The sequence below is a fragment of the Lissotriton helveticus genome, chromosome 4_1 (assembly GCF_964261635.1).
Source record: "Lissotriton helveticus chromosome 4_1, aLisHel1.1, whole genome shotgun sequence".
Classification (NCBI taxonomy): domain Eukaryota; kingdom Metazoa; phylum Chordata; class Amphibia; order Caudata; family Salamandridae; genus Lissotriton; species Lissotriton helveticus.
This window is the reverse complement of record NC_136063.1, coordinates 1848003023-1848030132: the sequence shown is the minus strand read 5'-3', so window position 1 is coordinate 1848030132 and position 27110 is coordinate 1848003023. Positions and strand designations below refer to the sequence as shown.

Genomic DNA, 27110 nt, shown 5'->3' with positions numbered 1-27110 from the left:
TACCAGGGAGTTCTGCTATCAAAGGCTCAGGCTTAGCACCACCAACTTGTCGGGCATCTGCAGCGGCAATATTAGCCCATGAGTCACCTAACTCTTGATCATGATCTGTATGACGAATGTTACCCCATAAAGGCTGTGGAACAACATTCCCAAATAACATATCGATATTGGCTAAATTCATTATACATGACCCAGCGGTTTGTGACAACTCTTTGTAATACCCTGCAGGATTTTTACGCGGATCAGGTAATGTCTGTTTAAGTGCTAAAACTTCAGCTCGCTTCCATGGGACATGTACCCATACACGCTGAAAGTGTGGTAAAATAGGTGGGTTAACAGTTGTGTCGCCCTCTCTCCATTGTGGGGGAACTTCTCTCATCGGGTATTGTCGCGCCTTTTTCCTACTGGATGCGCTAGGTTCAGATTGTGACCCAGAACTGCTCCCCTTACTCCGATATGATAACAATATTTCAACCGCTTTCTCTACATCGGGACCTACAATCATGCCCTCTCCAAACTTAAACCGTACACGACACAACTCTTGCGGGTTGTATTCCAGATCATTGTCTTCCAAATCCTCGCAAAGGAAAACACACATCTGTTCAAAAACATATCTCTGCGTCGGTGCTTCCCATTGATGGAAGACTTCCATGACAGACTCTACATCATACTTTACAGTGTCCATCACCCATTTCCGTGCCAAACGATTCAGTGAGTCTCTCTCTTGATAGTCAGGCAGTCGACTTCGCAACTGTCTTTGTTCCATTTTAGGGGTCGTAGTAGGCGACCTGAAAAGAGGTGAGAAAAGGTTAGTGACAGTGCTCGCCATTTTCTGGCGAATTGAAGGTGAAACTGAAGGAAGAACGGGTGGAAAAACGGGGTGAGATAAGGCAGGAGCAGAGACAATAGCAGAGGAGGCATCATTCAGGAGAAATAGAAGGAGCACTAGGCAAAATCGTAGAGGGAGCATTAGGAGAAGTAGAGAGTACAGTAGGCAAAATCGTAGAAACAGGTGTGATCGGTGGGCCTTGAGGAGGCTGCACCAAAGGAGTAGGAGCCAGCTGAAGAGTAGCTGGTGGTTGCTGTGGAGGAGCAGGAGGCATAACAACCACAGGTTGTGCAACTATGGGTTGTGGAGGTGCCGTGGCATTTTGTGCATAGGGGGGTGGGGAACTTAATAAATGCGACATTAATGGATCTTTTTCACGCTCTTTTGCTGCCTCTTGCTGAAGAGACGGCAAAACTGGATAACATTTATCTATTGCCATTTTACGTTGCCTGTGCAACTGCTCACTCATCTGCTCTTCTTTATTGTCTTTAAACTGCATAGCAGCTTGCATTACTGAAATTCCTCCTTCTCTCTTATTTTTCTTAGCTAATTTGATTTCCTTCTGTTTGGCCTCCTTACGCCATAGGCGAAAAGAGTCAAACATTGCTGGCCGGGCTTTCTTTTTGAACAGTTTAACTTCAAGGTTATCTAAAATTTCGGGATCAAAGCTACCATATTGGGGCCATTTTAAAACACCATCTTTTCTTGTGTATTTGATCCACACTTCGTTGTATGTGATGGGGCCTACACCATGTTTCACATATAACTCGTAAGTTGGAGTTCCAACTGGAGGAACCGGACATGAGTCCTCCAATCGGGAGTCCCTATTATTACAACCAAGACAAAACAAATTTCCAAGTCTAAGACTAGGCATCTTTGCTCTCTAGTCTAGTTCCAAACTTCAAAGGATTATCGATTACGATATTTCTCATGAATACACGAGTCCTTCGGTTTTGGTGCTTGCAAGTACCAACAATTATCCCAAAGGATACCCAAGATTAAGACCAACTAAGGACTGGGAGACGCTCCACTTATACATAACTGAGATATCGATGACGTCACCAGAAGACTCGTCTTAGTGTTCTGCTCTACCAAACTTCAAGGGTCCAAATTAGGGCGATAGCCAGGGCAGCAGTCCTTGTAGCCGTCGGGAAGCGGGGAACTTCGCAGCAAAGATCTTCGGACCACGTCGACATGCAGGGGTCGATGAAGTGGTTGGCCGTCCTCCGGAATTTTCACACGAAGCTCCTCACGAACCTCTGGCTGACTGGTACCACTGGAATCGCCCCAAACGTTGGGCGCCAGCTGAGGTACTGGGTTTTTAGGAACCGGCACAGAACCGGCAACCCAGCGGTGTCAGGGTACACCCAGAGACCTCGGGTTCTTCCCTAATCCAGACCACAGAAAATCAGAGTCTTCTAGGTGAAGTCAAAGATCGATTTATTGGCTGCAACCAAGGTAACAAGTGTCCTAGAAGTACAACACACGGGGAAGTATATTCTCAGGAGACTGCTCGAATTTACAAAGTCAGGCTTCTCTCTTTATACAGAATATTCAGCTTCAGGCAAACATTCTTCGAATTTGCAATATATCATTTACAGGTCTTGGTTACAAAGAAAAAGCAGAGTCATGATGACATGTACATATTTCACGTCGTGCTGCCCACAACAAATCACCTGGCGAGGCCCAACATTTCATCAGATATCGGTGGACCCCCAATAAAACAGGCACCTCCCCACCATAAAGTAAGTGAAGCAGAAAGAGTAGAGACAGATGGGAGCAAGATACGGCAGGTGTGCGCGCTGAAATGGTTTTATGGCTTGTTGAGCCTTGATGCTATCTTGTTCGGCCACTGGGAGGGGAACTGACCTAACGAGTTCCGCCTGGGGCAATGGTTCCAACTTGCACAGGTCATAGGGAAGTCGATTAAGGAGTATGTGTCCTTGTGGAATTGAATTCAGCTGGATTAAGGCCTATGTAAAGGGCAACACATAATGGAAGCCAAGGGTTCAGAACGTAAGTGACGATTTCGAGGTGAAATCGTCACTTGAATATGCTGAAAATATATGTACATGGTGTGCTCGTCATTCTCGGTCTTTTGATACCAAATTCGTCATGTTTCGACGAAGTTTTAATTCTCGAGTCCAGAACGATTACATGAATCCAGAATCTTCAGAACCACACCAGCCCATGTACTCTTCATGGCTTCCCTGGCACTTACAATATTTAAGAATTTACTTAAGTTTTGTAGGGGCATGCCCTCACCTGGGATATAGTGCACTCTGCCTTAGGGCTGTAAGGCTTGCTAGAGTGACGATTTACCTATACCTTCAGGCAGTGCTTGCTGGCATGGCACCCAGGCAGGATGCCATGCACACTGTCGTTTTTCACCTCACAGGAATGAAAGCTACAAGAGCTGTGGCATGGTCCTCATGAGGTTGTTCTCAGGGGACCCTTTTTAGCTCCCAGGCTCTAGGTACCCAGGGTACCATTTACCAAGGATTTACAGGGTGGATATGTACAATACATTAAAAAACTACAACAAAACCAGGCAACAAGTGGCAGCTAATCATTTCAAGAGGAACTTTTTCACTTTCATGGGGTCTTGAGGAAATGCAAATTTGTGATTTGGTTTGGCTTTCACAAAGAATGTCACTGTTTGTGAAGTTAGGAGAATGTGCCCTGAGGAGACTCCTGCCTTGGAGGATTTGGTTATTTTATTCTTCGAGTTTTGTTACCCAAAGTTGATTCCTTCTGATTTGGGCATTTTCAGGTTTTATGAGGCAAAGGTTGCTGGGTTTATCTTGACTCTATTCTCCTCTTTTGAACCTTTCTCCTGGAATGCGTTAAGATTTGTGAATTACGGTCTTGTCTTGATACTGTGCTGTTTGGTGTTCCCTGGTGTGGAACCTGCCACCACCTTCTCTCAACCTATGGATGTACACCACAATGTACACTGGGCGACCCTGTGTGGCCTGGATAGAAATTCACCTGGTCAGGGTTGAGAGGGTATGATCATGTCTAACTACCACTTCTTTACATACTTTCCAGGCTTCCATAATCCTTCCTTGTTTTTTGTTCCCCTTGGACCTTGCCCTCCTAGGGGGTGATATCATGGTATTGCTAGGGAATTCAGGTGAATTAGGCTACACCCTCCTTGAGGGGCTTGCAGGTAAATATGGAGCTCGGGCAATTGGGGTGCAAGCCACACTTACCACAAGGCTGGCTGCTTTTGCACCACCTTTGTCCGATCATACGTCAACTTACATATGGCGGTGGACTCGCTCCTTTGACCCAGTTGCCTGATTGTTTTCTCTCTTATGCAAGCCCTCTCTACTTGCAAATTGTAGACTGGCAGGTCAGGGACAAGTCTGGGGCTGCATTTGCTGGCTATCAATAGTGGGGGAGAGATGCATACTCAACAGGCCACCATGCCCGCAATGCTGATGGTTTTTGACTAGTTGATGGACTTGGATCAATTATCTCATCCTGCCACAGCTTCCTGTGCCAGGAATGCAGTGGGCTGTCAGTGCACGAGCTTCCCTGGGCCAGGCCAGCAGGCTGGTGTGTTAGTGGAAGGATGGGAGGGCACTGCACTGTAAAATGCTCTGGAGAATGCCGTGGAGTAGGAAGCGCTGTTCACCTCACCTTACGCCGTGATAAGAGGCTCTCAGCTCAAGCCGGCACCTGCTCACCTATTGGCCCCATTGGCTCTGCAGAGCAGCCGCAGCATCTTTTCTTTTTTCCTGCTTTATCCCACTGCAAGAAGCAGGGTGCAGGATGCCGATGCACAGCCTGCGGTTAACTCATGATTTGTGGCTCGCCGCTGTATTCCTGATTACTGCGCCACAAGATGAGAACTTTGGGTCCAACAGGGCCTCTGCAGGGGGACTAGCAGAGTGCTGGATTGCTAGTGCCGACTCTTCAACCTCAACTTCCTGCCAGGCTTCTCGCCAATCGATTCTCTGCTCTGCGCTGCACTCTCCTCTGCATCTGTGCATGATCATAATGTCGCACCAAATGTGGGCACTCCGGTCTACCAGCTGCTGGTGGTGGTAAATGCTGCTGGCAGAGGTTGAAAATGCAGGGAGCCCTGGGTTATTGAACTCTAAATAAGTGATACAGAGTCTGATCCGGCTCATTTAGTATCTAATGTCCCAGTAACCCCTGCTCAAATAAAGTTGGATCGGAGTGAAAATAGTACATTTGTCAGTTCTTCTAGTTTGTTGAAGTTGCCTAAAAGTGCGAGAATTTGCAATGAAGTGGCTATAACCAACTGCAACAGAGAATGGGGGAAGGATTCAAACTAGTGATGTGGTGGAGCTGAGGACTTCATGGAGCTGCAGATACCCCCTGTAACTGGCATGTACCACAGGAAATAATAAAGATGCTGTGAAAGGAGGGAGATCAGCGACGCAGCTTCAATATTATAAAAAAAATATACTAGGACCTTGAACGAGGGCAGCAGCACATTAATGTATGAAGGACTGTCTGAATAGAGACACCCACCATAAGGTTAAATAAGGCAGCCATTTTGGACTTCCAAGTGGTACTCCGATATGAGTTGAGAGAATCAGTTTATGCATAATAGCAGATGTCTAGTCGATCAGGGAGATTAAAACTATAATTTGCATTTAAAGCATCCTGCCACGTTCAGAAAACAATGCTCTCTATGCATTGCAGTGAAAGTGCTCCCTCGGAGGTGGAATCATACATCATTGCATCCACTAACTTGACTTGAGGTAGAAGCATTCCTTGGTCTTGATCAGAGATGGGACTGCTAAGGTTAAAGTGTTAAAGCTTTGGCTGCAGGAGGCAGAACGAAACAAGCCAAGGGCTGAAACGTGCTGACCCAATAACCACTCTATATATATTGTACACAATAGGTTGGAGACAGCTAAAGCGGTCAAGCCAACCCTAAAACGTTATATGATGTCACTGAAACAGAAGAACTTCCAAAATGATGTTTAACTTCGGACTATGGAAAAGCTGTAGATCACCTGGAACATTATAAGGCTCCAGAACGTTTAGGACTTGCTTTGAAAAACGTGCATGTGGAACAATCTCCCCAGAATCATGATACAGAAGAATGATGATTCTAATTAGTCAAGCAACTGCTATCACAAAACACTTCTGCCACAGACCAGTAAGCTTGATTGAAATTGGTAATAACTCTCTATCACCACTGACTGACAATTGCAAGATTGGATGTGAAAAAACTAACTCAGCTATTGTTTTGGGATTGGTTAATCAACAATAAACTAAGACCTAAATTGAATATCCTTCATATAAGAGAGTGCAGCTGAAAAGGATGGAGTGCTGCATTGTATGAAGTCTAGTAAAATGTGCAGTTTGGGATTTACAGAGTGTTGTTGAATGTTGATGTCATCACCAGCACTGATATTCGAAAAAGCTGCAAGGTGCCAAGAGCAGCCCAGCAGAAGTTAGCATAGGTTGTGTACAAGAGGAACACCCTCCAGTACCAATTCATACAGGAAATAAACTACAGGCCAAGCTAATAATGGCAGATGTGTGACTGAACTTACTTCACAAATATCACACATAGGTTCTACATGCAAAATACCACTGTGAACCTCGTTTATGCCTAGCTCCTCTTAACATACTCTTTCACCACTGAGCCAGGCCGTTATAGTTCTTCTGACTTTGCGTCAAATCCTACAGGTCGGTTTTTAATAACTCAGATGGTTCTGATGCGGTGCTATGGTCAACTTGCAAGTTTGCATTGTTTTTAGGTTTCAGGTATGTGCGTCAGGTAAATATATTGTTAATAAAAAAACAAAGCCTAAAAATAGGCTTTCAAGTCATTTGTTTCCTTGCTTATAATTGGTCGGAGCCACCTGCTGCTTCTTGCTTTCTACAGGCACCTCCAGTGTTGGTCCCTGATGCAGAGCATGGACCTAGTACAGGTTTCTCTGTGGCCAGTGTCCTTTCACTGGCCACATGCTCCTGAAGGCAATTTTTATTTTACTTTTTGACATGTATTCTTTAAGAGTGCATGTCTACATTCCGTCTCCTGCCCCACCCTTGTGTTGCTTGTCCTCCTGCCCCCTCCCGCTGCCTCTTGTATTGCTGCACTCTCCCTCCTTCCCTGCACTTGAGGCTGATTACAAGTCTGGTGGTGGACAGACCGCCAGACTCAAGGTGTCGCCGTGGTGGCAGTCCCACCACCACCCCATTACGAGATTTTGCAGTGGGACTGCTCTCGACCTGCTGCAACACTATCAGGGTACAGTGGTTCAGTCCCATCAAGCATATTAGGAGTTTCCTCTCCACCAGGGTTTTCATGGCGGTTCCTCCTCCATGTAAAGCTTGACAGATATGAAACCCTGGGGCCTCTGCGCGCTATGGATGCATGCACAACATGTGCCCCCCTGTGTGTATGCACACTAGTACCTGCATGACATGGACTTTTCAGTCCATGCCGTGCAGAAACTGTTTTTGCCATTCCCATTGAAGTGCACGTGTTTACATACACCGCCATCAGAACGCCCCAAAAAATCCAGCCAGACAGGAGGAAACTCCTAATCTGGTGGGCAGCCTCACCACGGGTTTGGCAGTGAGGCGACAGGGCGTACGCGACGCTGCACCACCAAAATTATAATTGGGCCCTTAGTGATGTAGGTGATTTGGTTTCAATCATACATGCTCTGGTATATGCTTCTAAAATATTCTGTAGAGAAATCACACAGCCAATAAATAAAATAAATCAAGGACCCAAGAGAAAGTTAAAAAGCCTACTATTATTCAAAATAGGAGGCAACTCATTTTGAAAGGTTAAAATCGTTCCTATACTTATGTCCAGAACGTTGCAAACTGGAAGATCAATGTAAATGCAAAAGTTAATGTGAGCAGATTTTCATAGAGCAACACTTTGACACAAGTCGTCTCTAGGCACAGTTCTCTAGAGTGCTGTTAGGCCAAAAGTCCTTCTTATGGCTTTGAGATGGCGAGCTCTTATTCATTTTCTGCACAACCCTATGTGCTTTCCCTAGTATTTTAATGGCACTTCCTTTTATGTAGGAGCATCCTTCGGGATCACATGTGTCTAAATCAAAATATAACAAAGGTTCTTGTATCTATGCTTTTTTCCCCACCAACTGATCTGAAACATCTCCCATGGAATAACATTTTTTTTTTTTGTAGAGTTTTATATAGCGCGAACTAGACCCGAACCGAATCAGGTATCAGATCTTTTTGCATATTTTCCAGTTACGTTACATGAGGACACACTTTCATTTAAAAAAAAAAACAACAAGTGATGGACTGAATGTGGATCAATGTCACACACTCCCCCAGTCAAAAGATCTGGGCCCAAATCCATCGTTTTTTTGCACTCCACACCACCCTGGGTCAGATAATGGCTTTATGCAAATCAGCTCTGACCCTGTTGCCCCATGGGAACAGTCCAGTCCGAACTACAACAGCCATATCTTTCCCAGACCGGAATCAAGCATCCGAGGACCGGACCGGTTTCGAGGTAACACCTCTCTTCAGCCCGGCTAGCTTGACTCCAAGTGGTGTGGAGTGCCTGGGACCCACGTCTGGGCATCCCCAGCGCACACTGTTGTGTTTGCAATTACCGCTCTAAGTGTACTGGGGATGCTCAGACGTGAGTCCCAGGCACTCCACACCACTGGAATCAAGCTAGCCGGGCTGATGAGAGGTGTTACCTCGAAACCGGGCCGGTCCTCGGATGCTTGTTTCCGTTCTGGGAAGGACATGGCTTTTGTAGTTCGGACTGGACTGTTCCCATGGGGCACAGGGTCAGCGCTGATTTGCATATCGTCATTGTCTAACCCAGGGTGGTGTGGAGTGGAAAAACGATGGATTTGGGCCCAGATCTTTGGACTGGGGTGAATGTGTGACATTGATCCACATTCTGTCCATCACTGTTGTGTTTGCAATTACCGCTCTAAGTGTACTGGGGATGCTCAGACGTGAGTCCCAGGCACTCCACACCACTGGAATCAAGCTAGCCGGGCTGATGAGAGGTGTTACCTCGAAACCGGGCCGGTCCTCGGATGCTTGTTTCCGTTCTGGGAAGGACATGGCTTTTGTAGTTCGGACTGGACTGTTCCCATGGGGCACAGGGTCAGCGCTGATTTGCATATCGTCATTGTCTAACCCAGGGTGGTGTGGAGTGGAAAAACGATGGATTTGGGCCCAGATCTTTGGACTGGGGTGAATGTGTGACATTGATCCACATTCTGTCCATCACTGTTGTGTTTGCAATTACCGCTCTAAGTGTACTGGGGATGCTCAGACGTGAGTCCCAGGCACTCCACACCACTGGAATCAAGCTAGCCGGGCTGATGAGAGGTGTTACCTCGAAACCGGGCCGGTCCTCGGATGCTTGTTTCCGTTCTGGGAAGGACATGGCTTTTGTAGTTCGGACTGGACTGTTCCCCTGGGGCACAGGGTCAGCGCTGATTTGCATATCGTCATTGTCTAACCCAGGGTGGTGTGGAGTGGAAAAACGATGGATTTGGGCCCAGATCTTTGGACTGGGGTGAATGTGTGACATTGATCCACATTCTGTCCATCACTGTTGTGTTTGCAATTACCGCTCTAAGTGTACTGGGGATGCTCAGACGTGAGTCCCAGGCACTCCACACCACTGGAATCAAGCTAGCCGGGCTGATGAGAGGTGTTACCTCGAAACCGGGCCGGTCCTCGGATGCTTGTTTCCGTTCTGGGAAGGACATGGCTTTTGTAGTTCGGACTGGACTGTTCCCATGGGGCACAGGGTCAGCGCTGATTTGCATATCGTCATTGTCTAACCCAGGGTGGTGTGGAGTGGAAAAACGATGGATTTGGGCCCAGATCTTTGGACTGGGGTGAATGTGTGACATTGATCCACATTCTGTCCATCACTGTTGTGTTTGCAATTACCGCTCTAAGTGTACTGGGGATGCTCAGACGTGAGTCCCAGGCACTCCACACCACTGGAATCAAGCTAGCCGGGCTGATGAGAGGTGTTACCTCGAAACCGGGCCGGTCCTCGGATGCTTGTTTCCGTTCTGGGAAGGACATGGCTTTTGTAGTTCGGACTGGACTGTTCCCATGGGGCACAGGGCGCTGATTCGCATATCGTCATTGTCTAACCCAGGGTGGTGGTGGTGTGGAGTGGAAAAATGATGGATTTGGGCCCAGATCTTTGGACTGGGGTGAATGTGTGACATTGATCCACATTCTGTCCATCACTGTTGTGTTTGAATTTACACTTTCATTTTAGGCACGGGGAGATTAAGTGATTTGCCTAGAATCACAGGAGGTTTTGGCGTCATTACCGAGACTCAAACCCAGATCCCCAGGTCCGAGGTCGAGCGCCCTAGCCGTTAGGCCAACTCCTCTCCCCAATTTGATATATGCCTCTATGTTAAATAGTTTTCTAGCGCTTAATGAGAAAGTGCTCTATGCCAGGATCTTCTGGATTTCTTTGTTGATTGTAAGTGTACATCTATTTTTTATGTTTATTTAAGTTGTTACATTTTTTAAAGCACAGACTGGTCATTCAAGTTATTAACTGCTATCTAAACATGTTGCACTGCATTCTGAGTTGATCAGGTCATCCGCGTACTGGAATATTTGCTTTGATTATCCTGAGAGAGTCAAGAGCTAATAGTAGGAACAATTCATGTTGCAAGTCCCAAATTGAGATTTTTTTGGACTCACAATTAGGAACTCACAAAACGAGATGTACAAATGTGTCTCAGACACATTTAGTGATCCCTAATTGAGTTGCAATTGACCTACCTCATTGATATTTATTAGTTAGGACTCAATTTGTGACTCATTAGGAATTGCAAAAAACGCACGGATGTGGCCTGCTGGGGACAGCATAATAGGTTACTGACTTGTAAAATAGTGTTAATATATGGCAAAAGCCCGTAGCTGTCGCAAACAGGCAAATTCCATTTTTGCGACCGCTACATGTGGCCCCAGGCCGTTTAAATCGTACAGTAGAAACATTGCTGCCCTCGGACCCCAGTGGTAACCTAAAAAGGAATTACATTTGCCATAGCAAGGGTTAAAACAGAAGATTTTTGAATGGGCTAATAAAGCTGTCGGGATACCTCATAGACCATACCATATACATACAACCATTCTGCAGCATTCTATAAAAAATAAGACTATATATGTAGACACTGTTTTTTGTTTTTGAGCCATAGCAATGTAATTATGAAGTACACATTATCTTATTGTTGCACAGTGAACTTCAAATCAGGCAAAGGAACGTCAGTGTAATTTTACCTGTATCCAAAAGAGTGTGTGTCTTGCTCAGTTGCTAGATAAATGCCAGCATTTTGGACTTTCTGCAAACCACAGAGATGTTGTTTTTTTTTTTTTAATTTTTTATTGTCGCAAGAGCATATATTGACAATACCAACAATTACTTGTATTTGTGCCTACAACCCTGAGGCCGGCATAACTAAGGTATCGCACGTACAATCGTCCAGTATATATACTGCCCCACTCAGGCATTCAGTAAAGTAATGATCAGGTATTTCGTGTGAACCTTACGAATGCAGTAGTCGAGTGTGTGCTGAAATCTTGCATTTTGTATTTTACGTACAACTTATAAACAACTTAAAACGTGACTCAGTTGTATCTCACAAAACTCACATCCTTCAGTGCACTCTAGATGCTACTCTAGAGTAGATCCCTCCCACCAGTCAACAAAAGCCATACCCTCCTTCCACCCTCCCTCCCCTGCCGCTCTCGTGGCATCGGATAAGGTCTGTACCCAGTGTGCATGGCCTCATTTACAACCTCTGATTATCACTCAAGGTCTTCCTCCCCCTCTGAACTATCAGTATCGTCCTCCGGCAGAGGATCACAAATGTCCCCTCTGTATGTGTTCCAGGGTTGCCAGACACCATTCCATTTACGCGGACTAGCTCTTGATTGGTATACCGCCCTCTCCGTTAGCATGAGCATGTCCATATTTCTACTCCATTGTGCCAGGGTGGGGAGCTCAGCCGTCCCCCATTTCTGTGCGATATCCCGTTTGGCAGTCATGAAGCCTATCGTGACCCACAACTTCCCGTAAAAAGTTAAATCAGTAGGTCCCCACACATTGAGCAGGCACACCCGAGAGTCTAGTGTTAGTGAGGTGTTAAGTGTTTGTGCGATGGTGCGGAGCACTCGCTGCCAATAACCTACGATGCTGGTGCAGCTCCAGATTGTGTGGATAAAAGTACCTTCCTCACCGCATCCCCTCAAACAATATGGGTGGTCCGCCCTCATCAACTTATGTAGAGTGATTCTCGTGTAATATATCCTATGTAGGATTTTCAATTGTATCAGGCGGAATCTAGCTGATATTCCAGCCCCCCGTGGGGAGGCAATAGCAGCGTTCCAATCAGAGTCGTCGAAATCGCCGACGTCCTCCACCCATTTCTCCTTTAGTTTCCCCAAGGGGTCAGACATGTTATTAAGTAGCTTCCGGTAAGTCAATGTTGTCGCTTTCTCTTGCATAAAGTCTGTAAGCAGGCGGTCTTCGAGCGGTGAAGATTCTGGTGGTGTAGAGTCTTGAGGGATCACTGCTTGGAGGGCATGCCTAATTTGAATGTATCGGAAGAGTTCATTGTCCCCCAATTCATATTGGTCCTGAAGGGACGCAAATGAAATTACCCCCTCTCTGGACCACATGTCTCCCACCGTAGAAATCCCGATGTTGTCCCATTGAGTAAACCCCTTCGTGTTCCTCAGGTGCCCCAGTGCTTTGGAGTCCCACAGTGGCGTAAGTTTCGTAATGATCCCTTCCCAACGTAGTTTTGTGTGTGCCTTGTACCATATCTGCACGGTATGTTTAGTGGGCCCTATCAATTTCATTGCCACCCCTTTGTGATACAGTGGTGCCAGTAGGGTGTGGGTGCCCAATTGTGTCCTGTCCGCCTTAAACGCCGGATCGTTTTGTGGGGCGTGCATCCACTGATTAATAACCTTTAGTTGGGCCGCCCAGTAATACATTTGTACGTTAGGCAGTGCTATCCCGCCATCGAACCAGCTCCTGTTGAGCTTTACGTGAGCTATTCGCGCTGGGCGATTCCCCCACAACAGAGTCGATATCAGCGCCGTCACCTTCTGAAAGAAGCTGGTGGGCACGAGCATTGGAGTATTTTCAAGTATGTATAAAAACGAGGCAGCGCCATCATTTTAAATAATGCTGCTCTGCCGAGCAATGTTAATGGTAGCTCCTTCCAGTGTTGTACGTCGTTGCGCAGCCGCACGAGAGGGGGTTGTAGATTAAGAGTAATGAAGTCTGTGGTCTCTCGGGTGACATGTATTCCTAGATATTTAAAGGAAGCGCCCGCCATTGCCAGAGGGCAAGTCTCCGGGAGGGCTGGGAGCAGTCCCCTAAGCTCATAGAGTGTCGATTTCGACCAATTGATAGTGTAACCAGACAGCCGCCCATGTGAGTTGCACAACGTGAGGAGGTTCGGAAGGCTATTTTCCAGGTCAGTGAGGTAAATTAACATGTCGTCCGCGTACAAGGACACCCTGTCTTCCCAACTATCCTCCCATTTAATCCCTTTCAATAGTGGTGTCGCTCGAATAGCAACTGCCAGCGGTTCTAGGACCAACGCGAAAAGGAGGGGCGAGAGCGGGCAGCCCTGCCTCGTCCCTCGCGCCAAACGAATCTCACGCGATATGTGTCCATTAGCCACCACCCGCGCCACTGGGTCTTTATACAATAGTTTGATCCATGCGATAAAGGTGGGTCCAAAGCCCATGCGGGTGAGTACTGCGAACAGGTAGTTCCATTCCACCATATCGAATGCCATTTTGGCATCTAAGGACAGTATTGCCGCCGGTTCCTGCAACAGTGGGGTTCTGGCCAATATTCCCTGCACTCTACGAAGATTCAATGCCGTGCTCCTGTGCGGCATAAATCCAGACTGGTCCGGATGGATCAGCTGGGTCAAGCACGGCATGAGTCTATTTTCTAACAGTTTCGCTAGAATTTTCGCTTCAGGATTTAGGAGTGAGATAGGCCTATATGACGTAAATTCGTTGGGTGGTTTACCCGGTTTCGGAATGGCCACTATGGTCGCCATCCGCTGGTCTGGGGGCAATGTTCCCTCCCTTCTACTCTCCTCGAACATTTGAAGAAGGGGGGCACTCAGGGACTCCGACATCGTTTTAAACCATTCAATGGGTATCCCATTTGGGCCTAAAGCCCTGCCCGAGTGGAGTGTTTTTATGGCCAACTGAACTTCATCTGTTGTGAGAGCGGCATCAAGGTCTTTTGCCGCCTCCTCCGTTAGTGTGGGCACGGAGATACGGGTCAGGGCCTCTCGGGCCTCATCCGCAGTCACGAGTACCGTGGGGGTATATACCTCAGAAAAGTAATCGGCCAAGACAGTGACAATGTCGTCCGGCCTGGTATGCACTATCCCATGTGAGTCTTTGATTTGCAAAATGTTCCTGGTACCCCCTGTTTTTTATCGAGCCATGCCAGGAGTCTGCTAGCCTTATCTCCGATTTCGTACACCCTGTGTTTGGTGGCTGTAATATCTGCCAAGGTTAAGCGCCTCAGGTGGTCGTCGAGGCGCCGCTGATGCAATTGCAGTGAGTGTAGTGTGTCATCTGATGGATCTGCCATATGGGCAGTGTTGGCCCTTTCTAGATTTAGGTCCAGTTCTGAGGCCTCCCTTCCTTGCGCTCTCTTATGGTGCGTGATTGCTGCTATGGCTTGTCCCCTGAAAACTGTTTTATAAGCCTCCCATAATATCGAAGGCGATTGTACCGATGACCGATTTTCTTCAAAATAATATCGGGTAGCTTTCCTTAAGGCCGTACGAATAGATGGAATCTTAAGATACCCTGGAAAGATTGGATAGACCCTCTTGCGTATTTTCCCTGAGTTAGATATAGTCAAAGTAATCGGTGAATGGTCCGATATACCCCTCGGTTGTATCTGCGCTTTGTCTATGGTAATAAGACCGCTCCCTAACGTGAGGAAGTAATCTATCCGTGAGAGGCTATTGTGTGTGGCCGAGTAATAGGTGTATTGCAGTTGGTCTGGATGTAACAGGCGCCAGATATCCGTCAACCCGTGCGCTTCCAAAAAACTATGAAACTTACTGGGACCCCCCGTGTGTGACCGAGTTGGGAATCTGTCAAGAGTGTTCTGCAGTATCGTGTTAAAGTCTCCCCCAATGATTAAGTCTCCGGCAGGGAGATTCAAGAGGAACTTGCCAAGGTCTGGCAGCGCTACTGCGTGCAGCGCCGGCGGGATGTAGACCGACACCACATTCAACGGCCTGCCCTCCCACTGGCCATGAACCGCCGCAAAGCGGCCCTGGTCATCAGTCGTGGTGGACTTCACAATGTATTGGGAGGATGTTCGTAGCATTATGCCAGTACCGCGGGATCCCGAGGTGAACTCCGCGTGTGCAATCATGCGATAGCCCCGTCTATCCATCGCCCGTGTGGCCGTACCCACTAAGTGTGTCTCCTGTATCAGGACCAGGGCAGGACTCAACCTCTTGATTCCCTGCATAACCAGGCCTCTTTTGATCTTATTGCCCAGTCCCCTTACATTCCATGATACGATATGCAACGGAGTTATCGGGGCGAGGCTATCTACCCTGGCCATAGCAGTGATTTGTCATGTGGCACATGTAATGTCTCTGGATTTATTCCCTTCCGCCTCTCATGGGAAGTATCGATGTGGGGGTTGGCCCAGTACATCATGTAAGTGGCAGTATGTTTTGAAAGGAGCAAAGCAGGCTGAGCGCCAGCATGCCCACTTTCGTGGGCCTGTATGCTAGTCTCGTGGCATTGTGTATGTATAATGTCATGGTACATAGTGTGAGTATGAGTCAAACATTGAACCTTGAGGACCAACTGGTCCCGAACAAGAACCCCAAAACTACCTGTGGTCCCCCACCCCACAACTCCCCCCCTCCCTGCCTCCCTGCTAAACGGACTTGGAACTGCCCGCCCCCCCAACTCAGCAGAGTGCCTAACCCAAACCCAAAACACAGTACTTGCTCGCTGGGGTGAAGGACTCTCCGGAGTCAGCGGCCCCTCATCCAGTCCACGGAGTACCTCCGCCCAGTATCCTCGGCGGCCCACCCAGCCAGAATTACAGTTGGTTTAGCATTGTAATCACAGGAAGTCATTGTTCCTCATTGTCTTCACGTTCTGGAACCTCGCTCCGTGGTGAACGCCGTCCCGCATCTTCACCGGATACCTGGGAGCTTGGCCGTGCGTCATGATGTCGGTGTTTGTTCGGTCTATTGGAGCGGCGAGGCAGGCCCGTTGTTCTCCAGCCCTCCAGCCAGTCGTGAACCGCTTCTGGGGTGTCAAAGAACCAGGTTTTATTCTCCGCCACTATTCGTAGTTTGGCCGGGAAGAGCATTGCATATGGGATTTCTCTCGCTCTCAGTTCCTTTTTAACTTCAAAGAAGGTCCTCCTCCTGCGTGCAACCTCGGCCGTGTAGTCTGGAAAGAACGCCAGTGTGGAGTTTTGGACTTTAATTGGGGGTGAGTTTCTTGCCGCTTGTAAAATCGCATCCCTGTCTCTGAAAGTGAAGAGTCGGGCGATGATTGGTCTTGGGGAAGCTCCTGTTTTCGGTCGACCCCCAGGGACTCGGTGTGCTCTTTCCACGGAAAAAATGCGGAAAGACCCTTGGGCTTAAGTTCTTGTTGGATCAAGTTTTCCACATACAGGTCCATGGCTCTAGTGTCTTCCGATTCTGGAACCCCTATTATGCGGATGTTGTTCCGCCTTGAGCGCCCTTCCTGCTCGTCCAGCTTGTCACGCAGTTCTCTATTTTCTTTCGAGATCCGTTCCACACTGACTTGCAGTTCTGAGACGTCTTCCACTAGTGACTTAGTTACCACCTCCATCGTCTTCACTTTTTCCGACATTTTGTGGAAGTCAGCTCTTATTAGTGTTATCTCAGTTGAGATCGACCCCACTGTCGCTTGGACCACCGTCAGAGCCCGCATCACGTCCTCCAGCGTCGCCTTCTTCCCTCCCGCTGTGTCGGCCGTCCTGCCCGCCGGTAGTTTCGCGTCCGTCGGGGAGGGTAACGTTTTTTCAAAGGCGTACTTTTCGAGTCTTGACTGTGTGTTTCCACCCTTTGCCCCTTTACCCGCCATTTCGGCTGTTCCCGCTGCGGTAGACCTCCAAGGAGCAGGTATTAGGAGCAGTGCGCGTAGGGAGCGCCCGGTGATGGTTCGCAGTTTCCCAGAGGGTTATGGATACGTGCGGGCCCAACCGGTGGATGCACCCTCAGTCGTCCTCGTCACTCTCCCCTCCCCGCAGGCCTCTTTGTAGGTGGGTCATACGGGTCAGGCAGGCACGTCGTGCGGCACGCCAGGGAAACGAGTCAGTGCAGGTCGTGTTCAAGCAGACGGCCTGGGTCAAACTCGCCCACCGGCGTCGTCCTCACCGTGCCCCTCTCACACCGGCAATCAATGCGGCCCCAGTCGGGAGCTCTCTGTCCGCCGTAGGTGCGTTCCCACCGGCCGCCGCTGCCAATGTCTCTATGTCGCCACACTCCGCTGCGGCCACCCCAGCGACATATTCCACTCCCCAGTCGGGCGATATAGAGGGGTGATGGCACCGCACTTTCGCGGCAGCAGATAAGGCAGTGCGAGCGGTGACGAGCCCTGGATGATGGGGCCCCCGTCGGGACTTCTCTCACCTGTTGTGGCGAAGGGGTCGGAGTGGCGCCTCGGAGGATCCCCCCGCCAGGCTTCTCGGGGCTCGGGCAAGGACTCCCTACCGGTCTCCACGGTATCACAGGGCACCCCACTGAGGACGGCTGCACACTCGCCGTCTTCTGCCTCCGGCCGGTTCCAAGATGGCGGAGCCGCACTCGGACGTGGCCGGTCCGGTTGTCTTTATGTAGGGTGCTGGGTGTTTCCCGGGTCACAGCTAGTCTCCGCGGGCGACAGACGGCCTCCGGGCCACAGGCGCCCGGGTTCCGACCTCCGCTCCGGTCTGCGTGTATCTCTCGTCCCTGGAGCCGCACCACCAGCGGTTGCTTCCGGCGCCGCAGTTCCCGACTCGCTGCACTTCCTGTCAGGTCCTGGATGCACTCCACCTCCCGGCCTCAGTTCCCCCTGTGGCCCAGGCGAGTAGCGCGTCCAACTCCGCTTCTCTTGAACGGATTTTCGTTTCTGTTGCTGCCGGGTGTGCCGCCCGGTCCCGGGCTTTGGTACCTTCCCGCAGGACAGCTGCAGTGAACGGATCAATAGTCGGATTTAAGAAGGGGCCGCTTCAACCTCGGAGCTCGCCCTCTAAGCTGCCGCCATCTTCGGCTGCTAGCCACGCCCCCCCACAGAGATGTTGTTTGCTGATATCTATATATAATAAATGGGCATAGTGCCACCTAGAATTCACCATAGATGTGATAATCACTGCCCAGAGTAAAAATGTAATATCTATAATTCTTGTTACACATGCAAAGATGGGGGAGCAATTGGGAAACATTCAGTGCCGAATAGTCTCCTATGGAATTCCCATTGGACATCAGTCTTCTACAATGAAATGCAATCTGACTACCCTTATTAGTCTTCCTTTTACATCTCCAAGGGACCCATGTCCAGACTGTGAAAGGCCACATCTCAAACAAGTTTTAGCAAAACAAGCTAGGGGGCGCAAGCTCCAGGCCTTTATCCAATGATGCGATAAGCGTTATGGATTATGCCATAGGCAAGGGAATGGTCTTTCAACCGCTCATCAGCACATCTTACAAACAGACATATTTTTCAAGCTAAGCTTGGGGTAAATCAGCCATAGATTGTGTCAAAAGGAAATACCCCTATTTTTATTCACTGAGGTTTCAGTCAAGGAGCTCAGTGTTGGACACACTCACAATAGGATTGACCTGCAATATGTATTATGGGTACCTTCCAATCCCTTTCTTGTTGTGACACATGAACTGATGGCCGCCGAATTGGCCGGGCATTCCTGATACTAAGGCCAATTCCATTCCGAACTCAAGTTCTACATTTTCAAGACCTATCTACATACAAATTGTCCCCCAAAATACTGAATGCCATTGTAGTGATCAGACATCCATCTACAACAACAACATATTCCAGTAGATGGGCCATGTTTGTAGCATGGTGATGCAATAACCCACTGGACCCTTTGTGAGTTGTAAATGTAGGTTTGGGGCCCCTAGCAGGGCCCCCTTCTCCTTGCAGCCTCTGGTTGGGATGATAGGGGGCACCCGGGGTGCCCCCCAGTTAATCCCTGCGCCATGTAGCAGGCACCTTTAGGTGCATCCCACGCGGTGCAGGGATTAACACAATCTCCCATTTCTCTATGGGAGCTTGTGCTACGGCGGTTTACAGCTGAAGCACAAGCTCACATAGAGAAATGGGATTATGCAACCACACCATGTAATTGTGGTGTTGAGACTGCTGACCAGAGGTCAGTCGGTCCTGAGACCATGACGGTGTTGGTCGGAGGCAACTCCGAATGACATTGTAATAGAGCCCCAAATCAAAGTATAAAAGATCCAAACGATTTTATTCCAACGTTTGATTAGTTTACTCACATCGTTGTTACTAGCTATTAGCCTGCTGTGACATAGAGCCACAGATCAATTACAATCTGCACTGATAACCAAATAGGTGCTCATGTTTGCACACACTCCTGCCACTTGTGCTCTTGCCTAATTTCGTACCAAATATATCACTATATAAATGTAATGCCAAACAGACTAAGCAAAAAAAAAAAGTCACACCGTTATTTACGTAGTAAATATGTTTGAATTCTGCAGGAATGTTTTTTTGTTTTGTTATGAAACAATAACAAATGCATATTTATAAAGAGACTGTTCAACAAGAATAATGAAAGATCATGCTATTAGAAATTACAATGAATTGAGTATTGTTAATTCTCTTACAATATAAATATGAGATTCCAAAGGAATGGTTGATCCTTCACAGTTGTAGATTTGAGTTCAGTATGGAGCATTAGGCATTTATTATTGCACACTTTTGTTCGTGTGAATTTCATGAGTATCACCCCAGTCCTACTTCCCTGTTTGGTACATGCATTTCCCCATACCTGCTAAACAATATATTGACGTTTGAGCAGTCTACTCTGTTTGCGATATGTTCCAGAGTTTATTTGAGATTCCTCGTGAACACTGCATGTTAACATTAATATTTGGATTGATCTTCACTCCCTCTGGGAAGACACTCTATAAAAACGACAGAACAAACAGCTGAGACTGCGTACAAAATGTACATATATGAAGGTAGTTGTTCTCAATGACTCACACTGCTAATGAGCCCTGAATCACAATCTAATATTGTTTCTTATGCAATATTGACCAAGATTAGATGTTAGGTTCTTCTGTTTCAGGGAAATGCTAGTGTGAAAATGTTATTTAATGCTTTACTAATAATGTTTTGCAAATATTATTCTGTTTTCTTCTGTACTCCCTAGTTGGGGATGCTGAAACGGTCCCAAGTGTTGAATACAATCCAGCATCCTCTGCCTGTTTCGTTATGCTTCCTCATTCTGATGCAACAGAAGAGGTTATTGAAGAAGAATCAGAAAATGGACGATGTGTGTGAACATGAATTACAGCATGGACATTCTTAACTGCGCTGGTGGGGTGGTGACAGGATTCTTGGAGTAGGGGGGCGTTTAACTGATTGACCAGAAAATATTGCAGTTAACCAGTTAATAGTAAATGCTGTATTTGAACATTTCTATATAACTTGCACCTTATGGCCTATGATAGCCCAAACAGCTTTATCTGCAATGCTGCTGTTTTTCTATGTATATTCAAGCACACGATACTCCTTTTTTAATTGTATAGGATATAATGCATGAATACAGACTTTGAGATACAACTTCTGCTTCAATATCACTTACATATTTGAGCTTAATAAAAAACGTTTTAGCTGGTTGACAAGGGCCTAACTAATGATTGCGTTGTGTAATCAATATATTATATTTGATTTAAGTTACTTTTTTTTCTAAAAATCATTTAAACATCATGGACATTCTTGTTGCCTAAGCACAAAAGGAGTGATAGTGCATTTTAGGGTTACATACTGGATGTGGCTAATTTAATAATCTTGCAATTATACTAATCAAATACACTTAACAAGATAACCATCACAAGACATTATTCAAATTCAAAACCATAAAAGGTTTATGCATGTTTGAGAGTCTTTACACAAGGCAAAAAGTAATTTGTTTGTTAGATACAAATCAACATCAATCATGCATCAAGTAATGACAATTGTGAGAGGTAAAAATGGAACAATATAAGGAAAACCTCCAAAGCAAGTCAATAGCCAGAGCTAAAGTATAGTTCAGAAAAAGGGCTGGCAGAATTCTTCTTAGGTTACAAATCAAGGAAAGTCTAAGTATAAATCACTAGGCAGACTAGAGCAGAGTCTGCATAGTATAAATCTGCAGACAGATCAACATAGAGTCTGCCTTCAAGAAAGTAAGCAAAAAGTCAGGTACACGTCCCAAAAAGGGCATATTTTATAGCTTTCCAACAGAGAAAAACACACTCTCAACAAGATGATATCTGGTATCTATTATAGCGGCAGATGTACAGCCATGTTTTGCAGTTCTAAGGAGTATTTGGCCCCTTTGCGACTGCAAAAAAAGTCTGGCCAATGTATTAACCCTATTTTGCGAGTCTAACCAATTAGCGTCTTGCAAAATGTGGTTAGGGACTCGCTATTAGGAAGGGGTGTGCCAAGGGCTCGCAGTTTACCACTCTTCTCTGAAGGCTGGTACCCCACTCGCAAACGGGAAGGGATCCCCAGGGGACCCCTTTCCCTTTGTGAATGGGCACACAAATGTTTTTTAAGAGCAGGGACCACTGCCTGCCCTTAATAAATGAAACTGCAACGTTTCATTTTTCTTTTTTAAATGCATCCCGTTTTCCTTTAAGGAAAACAGGATGCATTTTTTGTAGACTGCTTTATTTAAAAAGCAATCACATACATGGTGGTCTGCTGACCCCAGCAGGCCACCAACCCTGTGAGTGCGAGCCATTCCTAATAGGGTCGGAAATTGCGACGGCCTCATTAATATTCCCGAGGCATGCAATTTGCTACCCCATTGGGAATCGCAAACAGTGTCTGAGACACTGGTGTACATTGAATTTTGAAATTTTTCACAATTTGCAAGTCGCAAAATTCAATGGTCGTACATTTGGCCCATAGAACTTTACTAATAAAGTAACCAGCATATAAGCCCATAGAAACATGAATGTGATACATCAAATAAAAAACCTTTAGGAACACTTACTTTCATCATAATTATGATAAGGCGTACCTATTAAACCATAATGAATACCTCTCTCTCATTCGACCTTAGACAAAAGGCCTTAAATGTTGCAGCATTTAAATAATACCCATCACAGCTTCTTTGTGAGGAGGTAAATTAAAACACATTTTTTCAATCAACAAGTAGACATCTTGTAAAGAACTTATATTTTACATATCTTCTAAAATGCAAAAATCCACACACAAAAATGAGTGTGGCAAAGCTTATTCATTGTAGAATAAAAGTTCGCACTTTTTCTAAATGAATGTCAATACAACCTGGCTGTGGCCTTGTCTCTGTCTACAGCCTAGTTATGCTAAATTAAACACATTCAATTCACCGTTATTTTAAATTAGTTAAATACAATGTGATACAGAGTATACCCCTAACAAGACAGTTTAGTTTTATTGGTATGTGGCATCTGAGGCTCTGTAATTTCAATTTCATTATTAGAATCACAACATTCTTGGTCACACGGTTCTGGCCCTGGAATTCCTCATCTGTTACAATTTAATACTCTTCCTTTCTGTTTGCAGCTAACAAAGGTCTTCAAATGTGTTTTTCTCTACAAAATTGGAATAATGTACAAATGCTTAAGTTGCCGACAGAGGCAGAATTTCATGCACTCTGCTCCCAGGCAGTTTGGGCACTTATGTTCAGATTTGTGAATGCTATACAACCTACTGTTCATTGAGTAGCATTGTTTTTTCTGAAATGTCCTATATAAAAACCAAACTGACATTTCTTGCCTTCAAGAATAGAGTGAAGAATGCTGGAACAGAATATTCAGAAATGTGTGGCAAAGGAGAATATCTGCATGCAGTCTTTTTGGACAGTAAATGAAGGCATTCCTGCTCCAGAGAGGAGGTGCTGCTGACTGCATTTGAGAATTCTTTGGACAAGGACCACCTTGGCAGTGGTAGTGCAGTGGTTGGTTGGTAATAGAAAATCGTCTGCTTTTAGGAGACAGTGATACATCCTCTACTGAAAGTTAAGGTATTGGCTTCTGTATCAGAAAATCAAATACAAAATATCACCATGCTAGCATATCATGGCCACAATATTGAAAACCACAATGTGGTATATTGGTATGTATAGATTTAACTATTCTAAACTCCACATCTACGTGTCCTGAGAGGGGAACATCCTTTTCAACGCAACTTTTACCACACAGTGCTTTTACAACGCAGGCTTTACCACGAAAACCATTACAACGCATTGCACTGGGTGGCGCTCTAGGATAAGTAATAGTTTAATTTACTATCCAACACCTTACCTACTATGCATGGGGACTGGAGTTGGAATAGTAAATTAAACTATTCACTATTCAGCACCCCCCAAAGCAATGCGTTGTAATGGCTTGCGTGGTAAAACTTGTGTTGTAACAGCTTGCGTGATAAAAGCATGCGTTGTAACAACGTACATCCGTCCTGAGAATATATGTATTGTAAAGTACCATACCTATACTAATCTATATATACACTTAGCTTCAGGATATCATGTTGGCCGATATTCTTGTAACAACATTTTTGCGCGTCAATATTTGAAATTCAATATTTTGGTACCACACCCACCTAAATAAAGCAGTACATTCCAGTAGGCAATGATTGCATGCCAGAGGGACCTGTACTGTCTCTTTCTTTGTTGTGGTTCAATGTAGTTGATCATCAGTAGGATAGTGAAGGAAACTGATACTTATAGAAAATGACATCAAGCTATAACATATATCGCCTGCAAACACTTCAATTCAATAATCACTTGATCATTTCAAACCCCGGACAAAACATACCATTAGAACTGTCACAAGGTGAATGCAAGAATGCCCAAACATAGATAGGCTAGATTATACGATGGGTAATGAATATCAATACAGATGGAAAAGTGATTCATTGCATTTTTCTGCTGTGCTGCGGATGCATGCAAGATCTAACAAAAAAAAAAAAATTGTTTTTCAAGGGGTGGTAAAAATCAAAATGAATGTATTTTAAGGTATAGACAAAAGAAACAAATAAGAAAAAATGCAGGACTCTATAATGTTTAGTAGAAAATCCATGCATGAGCATGATTTCTCATGCATTAAACACTTCAAACGAAAACTGATCCCATATATCTATTGGCCCCCTCTCTATTAAGTTCTATTTTCTTCGAAATGCTCAAAAATGTTGTTCCACATGTTGAAGACATTGAGATGACATCTTTAGCACTAGACTGCTGTTAGGACATCATAGCTAAACAGCATTCAGCTGACTCCTCACATTCAGTAAATATATTTACCTTTATTGGATTCTGTCTCCCTTTTTTACCCGCTCAGTACTTAACTTCCAGCTTTCTTTCTCTTTTTTTTTTTTGCAGAGTTTTATATAGCGCGAGCTAGACCCGAACCGAATCAGGTATCAGAGCGCTTTACATAGCACCAGTTACGTTACATGAGGACATACTTTCATTTTTTAGGCACGGGGAGATTAAGTGATTTGCCCAGAATCACAGGAAGTTTTTGGCGTCGTTACCGAGACTCGAACCCAGATCCCCAGGTCCGAGTGCCTTAGCCGTTAGGCCAACCTCTCTCCTCTTCAACACACTCTCATAGAAAATAATGGAGGCAGGGACTTAGAATAATACGCCAGCGAAAACAATGTTAAATAAAATAAATCATTTTGAGTTTTAAATTACATATATTGTAAATATATATGTGTTAAAAATTATATTGAATGTAAAATTATTTTGATTGAAAAATTAATACTTAAATTTGTTTTTAAAATAATGTAACTCAGCAAATAAGTTTTAATAAAATTAACTAATGAATAATTACATTTATATGAAATTAATATTGGAATGAAAGTGAGTGAGGAATTTAAAATTATTTTCAATAAATATAAATGTAATTAATACATGTATTTATTAAATATTTAATTTGATAAGTTAATGTTGTGCAACATTTTTAGTTTAAGGTTAATAATTATTTTTATATGATTAACATTTTTATTTTACATTCAACATTTGTTATTGTTTTTTCCTAAAGAAGTAGAGCATTTTTGTTGTATCTGGTTTATGGTATAATGCATCTTTCCTATTTCTCTGCCTTTGCTGCTCAGCCAATGTGAATGTGCTGTGTGGCATTTTGGTGTGCATGGTGATATAATGGAATGTGACGATGCCTGTGATGTGGAGTGTCAGTTGGAATATGGGATGAGCAGCAGTGAGCTACTCCTGGTGGGGCTAGATACAGATCATCTTAAGAACTAAGAACAATAAACCTTCATCCTAAATCTACATCTCGGCTACTGAATTAATTAATTACAACATTTTGGTGACAATTTGGAGAATAATTTACAGAAACTAGGCATGAGGATCTACTCTAAGCTACTATAAGGGAAACTTAACTGAAGAAATAAGTTGAGAATTTAGTCAAGAACCTTATTAAAGGATTTTAACACCCTGCAGTCCCACCAGTGTCTAGTCTCATCGGACAGCCTAGTGGCAGGGCAAACATCCAAGTGTTTTCATTCAGTACTTCTCAAGGGACAGTTTTTATTTCAGGTATGCTGAAGAGAGCAGCAGCGTGAAATTACTCTTCTCTGCTGTTTTAATTGTATTTGCCTGGCAATGTTACAGCAGCAGAATTTCAAGTTATTGGCACTGTTGTGTACTTGTATCTACAAATGAGGACGATAACCATCAGATTTAACAATACTCATTCTGAAGATGGGGACATTGGCCATCTGTGAAGTGGTGCACTTGAATGGACAACTAAGATTTAAGGTATTCCCTTAAAAATCTCAGGATTTGTGAGAAACCAAATTTGTGAGGCCCTTTTTGAGGAAAGACTGTTCAATATTGGATGCCAGGATCCTATTTTGAGTTTGCACATTTGGGATTATTGGTATTTTTGCACGGCATGATGTTTGAATAGTAAGCTTCCATTACCGTTACCAACGTGCACCATTCTAAAGATCCGCGAGAAGTTCATATTTACAGAGCGCGCACCCGGTCACGCGAGGGTGCTGCTGGATGTTCTTTATGTCTTTCTGCTGCAAGTCAGGACCTCTGGAATTCTAGCTGCTCGGGGACACTTTTCAACACCAACACGCCTGGAGCCTTCCGGCGTGCGCCAACCCTGCGTGCCGCCATCTTGAATTTGGAGCAAGCTGTCTAGTACCAGCTTCGATTTCTCCCAAGCTCAACCGTCTGGTATGGAGGGAAGTGATGCAATTTCTTTTCCGAGGAGTTGCTTGGCAGGATGTTTGTGTAGCGGGAACGAGTGTTAAGTTGTGCTGGGGACTGCTCAGGTGAAACGCGGTTCTCTACTACTTTGACTGTCTGGGTCTAAAGTCTTAACTGTACATTGCAACCCTGATAATTTACTCTCCCACCTGTCATGGCTTATTGCTGCATTCCTCAAGGACAGGCACACCTGCGTAAAGTACTGTGTACCATGAAGGTGTTTGGATGTCACACGCTATTGAATGGCAGTTGCTTTCAGTGCCATGCATTTGTTTAGCTTTTATTTTGCTGCAGTGTGTTTTTAATTTTTTCACCATTCTCAAGGGATCTTATCATTTTTAGGCGTTATTGCTAGCTTTCAAGTATTGTGTAGTTACTGGTGCAATTCTTCAATTCCTTTATTCGCAGTTGGTAATTATATAATTTCCTTACTATTTTTCAGTCATGATGTTCAGTCCGTTTCTGGTAAGCACGTTTCCTGTGTGTGTGTTATTATTGTGAACTTGCTATCTTTAAAGGTTCATTGCAGCAGTGTGTATTTCTACTTGTGTGCAGGAGTCTTTTGTGTGAAATTATAACTTTTATTACCTTCATATGAGTTTGTTTTTGTTTTGGTGTGTGAGAACGTGTTTGTGTTTTCTGCTAACTTATAGGTCTTCCAATGATAGTGTGATGTTCCACCCATAGCGCAAATTCTTGTGCATGGACTTGTTCACCTATGTATTTTTTTCTTTCACTGTAGTTTAGTTT

The 27110-nt window shown here is 45.3% G+C and overlaps 1 protein-coding gene across 1 annotated transcript in view; it reads left to right on the top strand.

Moving 5' to 3' along the window:
* The window catches only part of LOC144827705 (sodium/hydrogen exchanger 2-like), a 621902-nt gene extending 601134 nt beyond the window's left edge, over positions 1 to 20768 (top strand). Inside the window, exon 12 of the mRNA XM_078685917.1 lies at positions 20286 to 20768. Within this exon, the coding sequence (XP_078542043.1) occupies positions 20286 to 20416 (131 nt within the window). The 3' untranslated portion in view covers positions 20417 to 20768. The remainder of the gene's footprint in view (positions 1 to 20285) is intronic.
* Positions 20769 to 27110: the final 6342 nt, after the last annotated feature.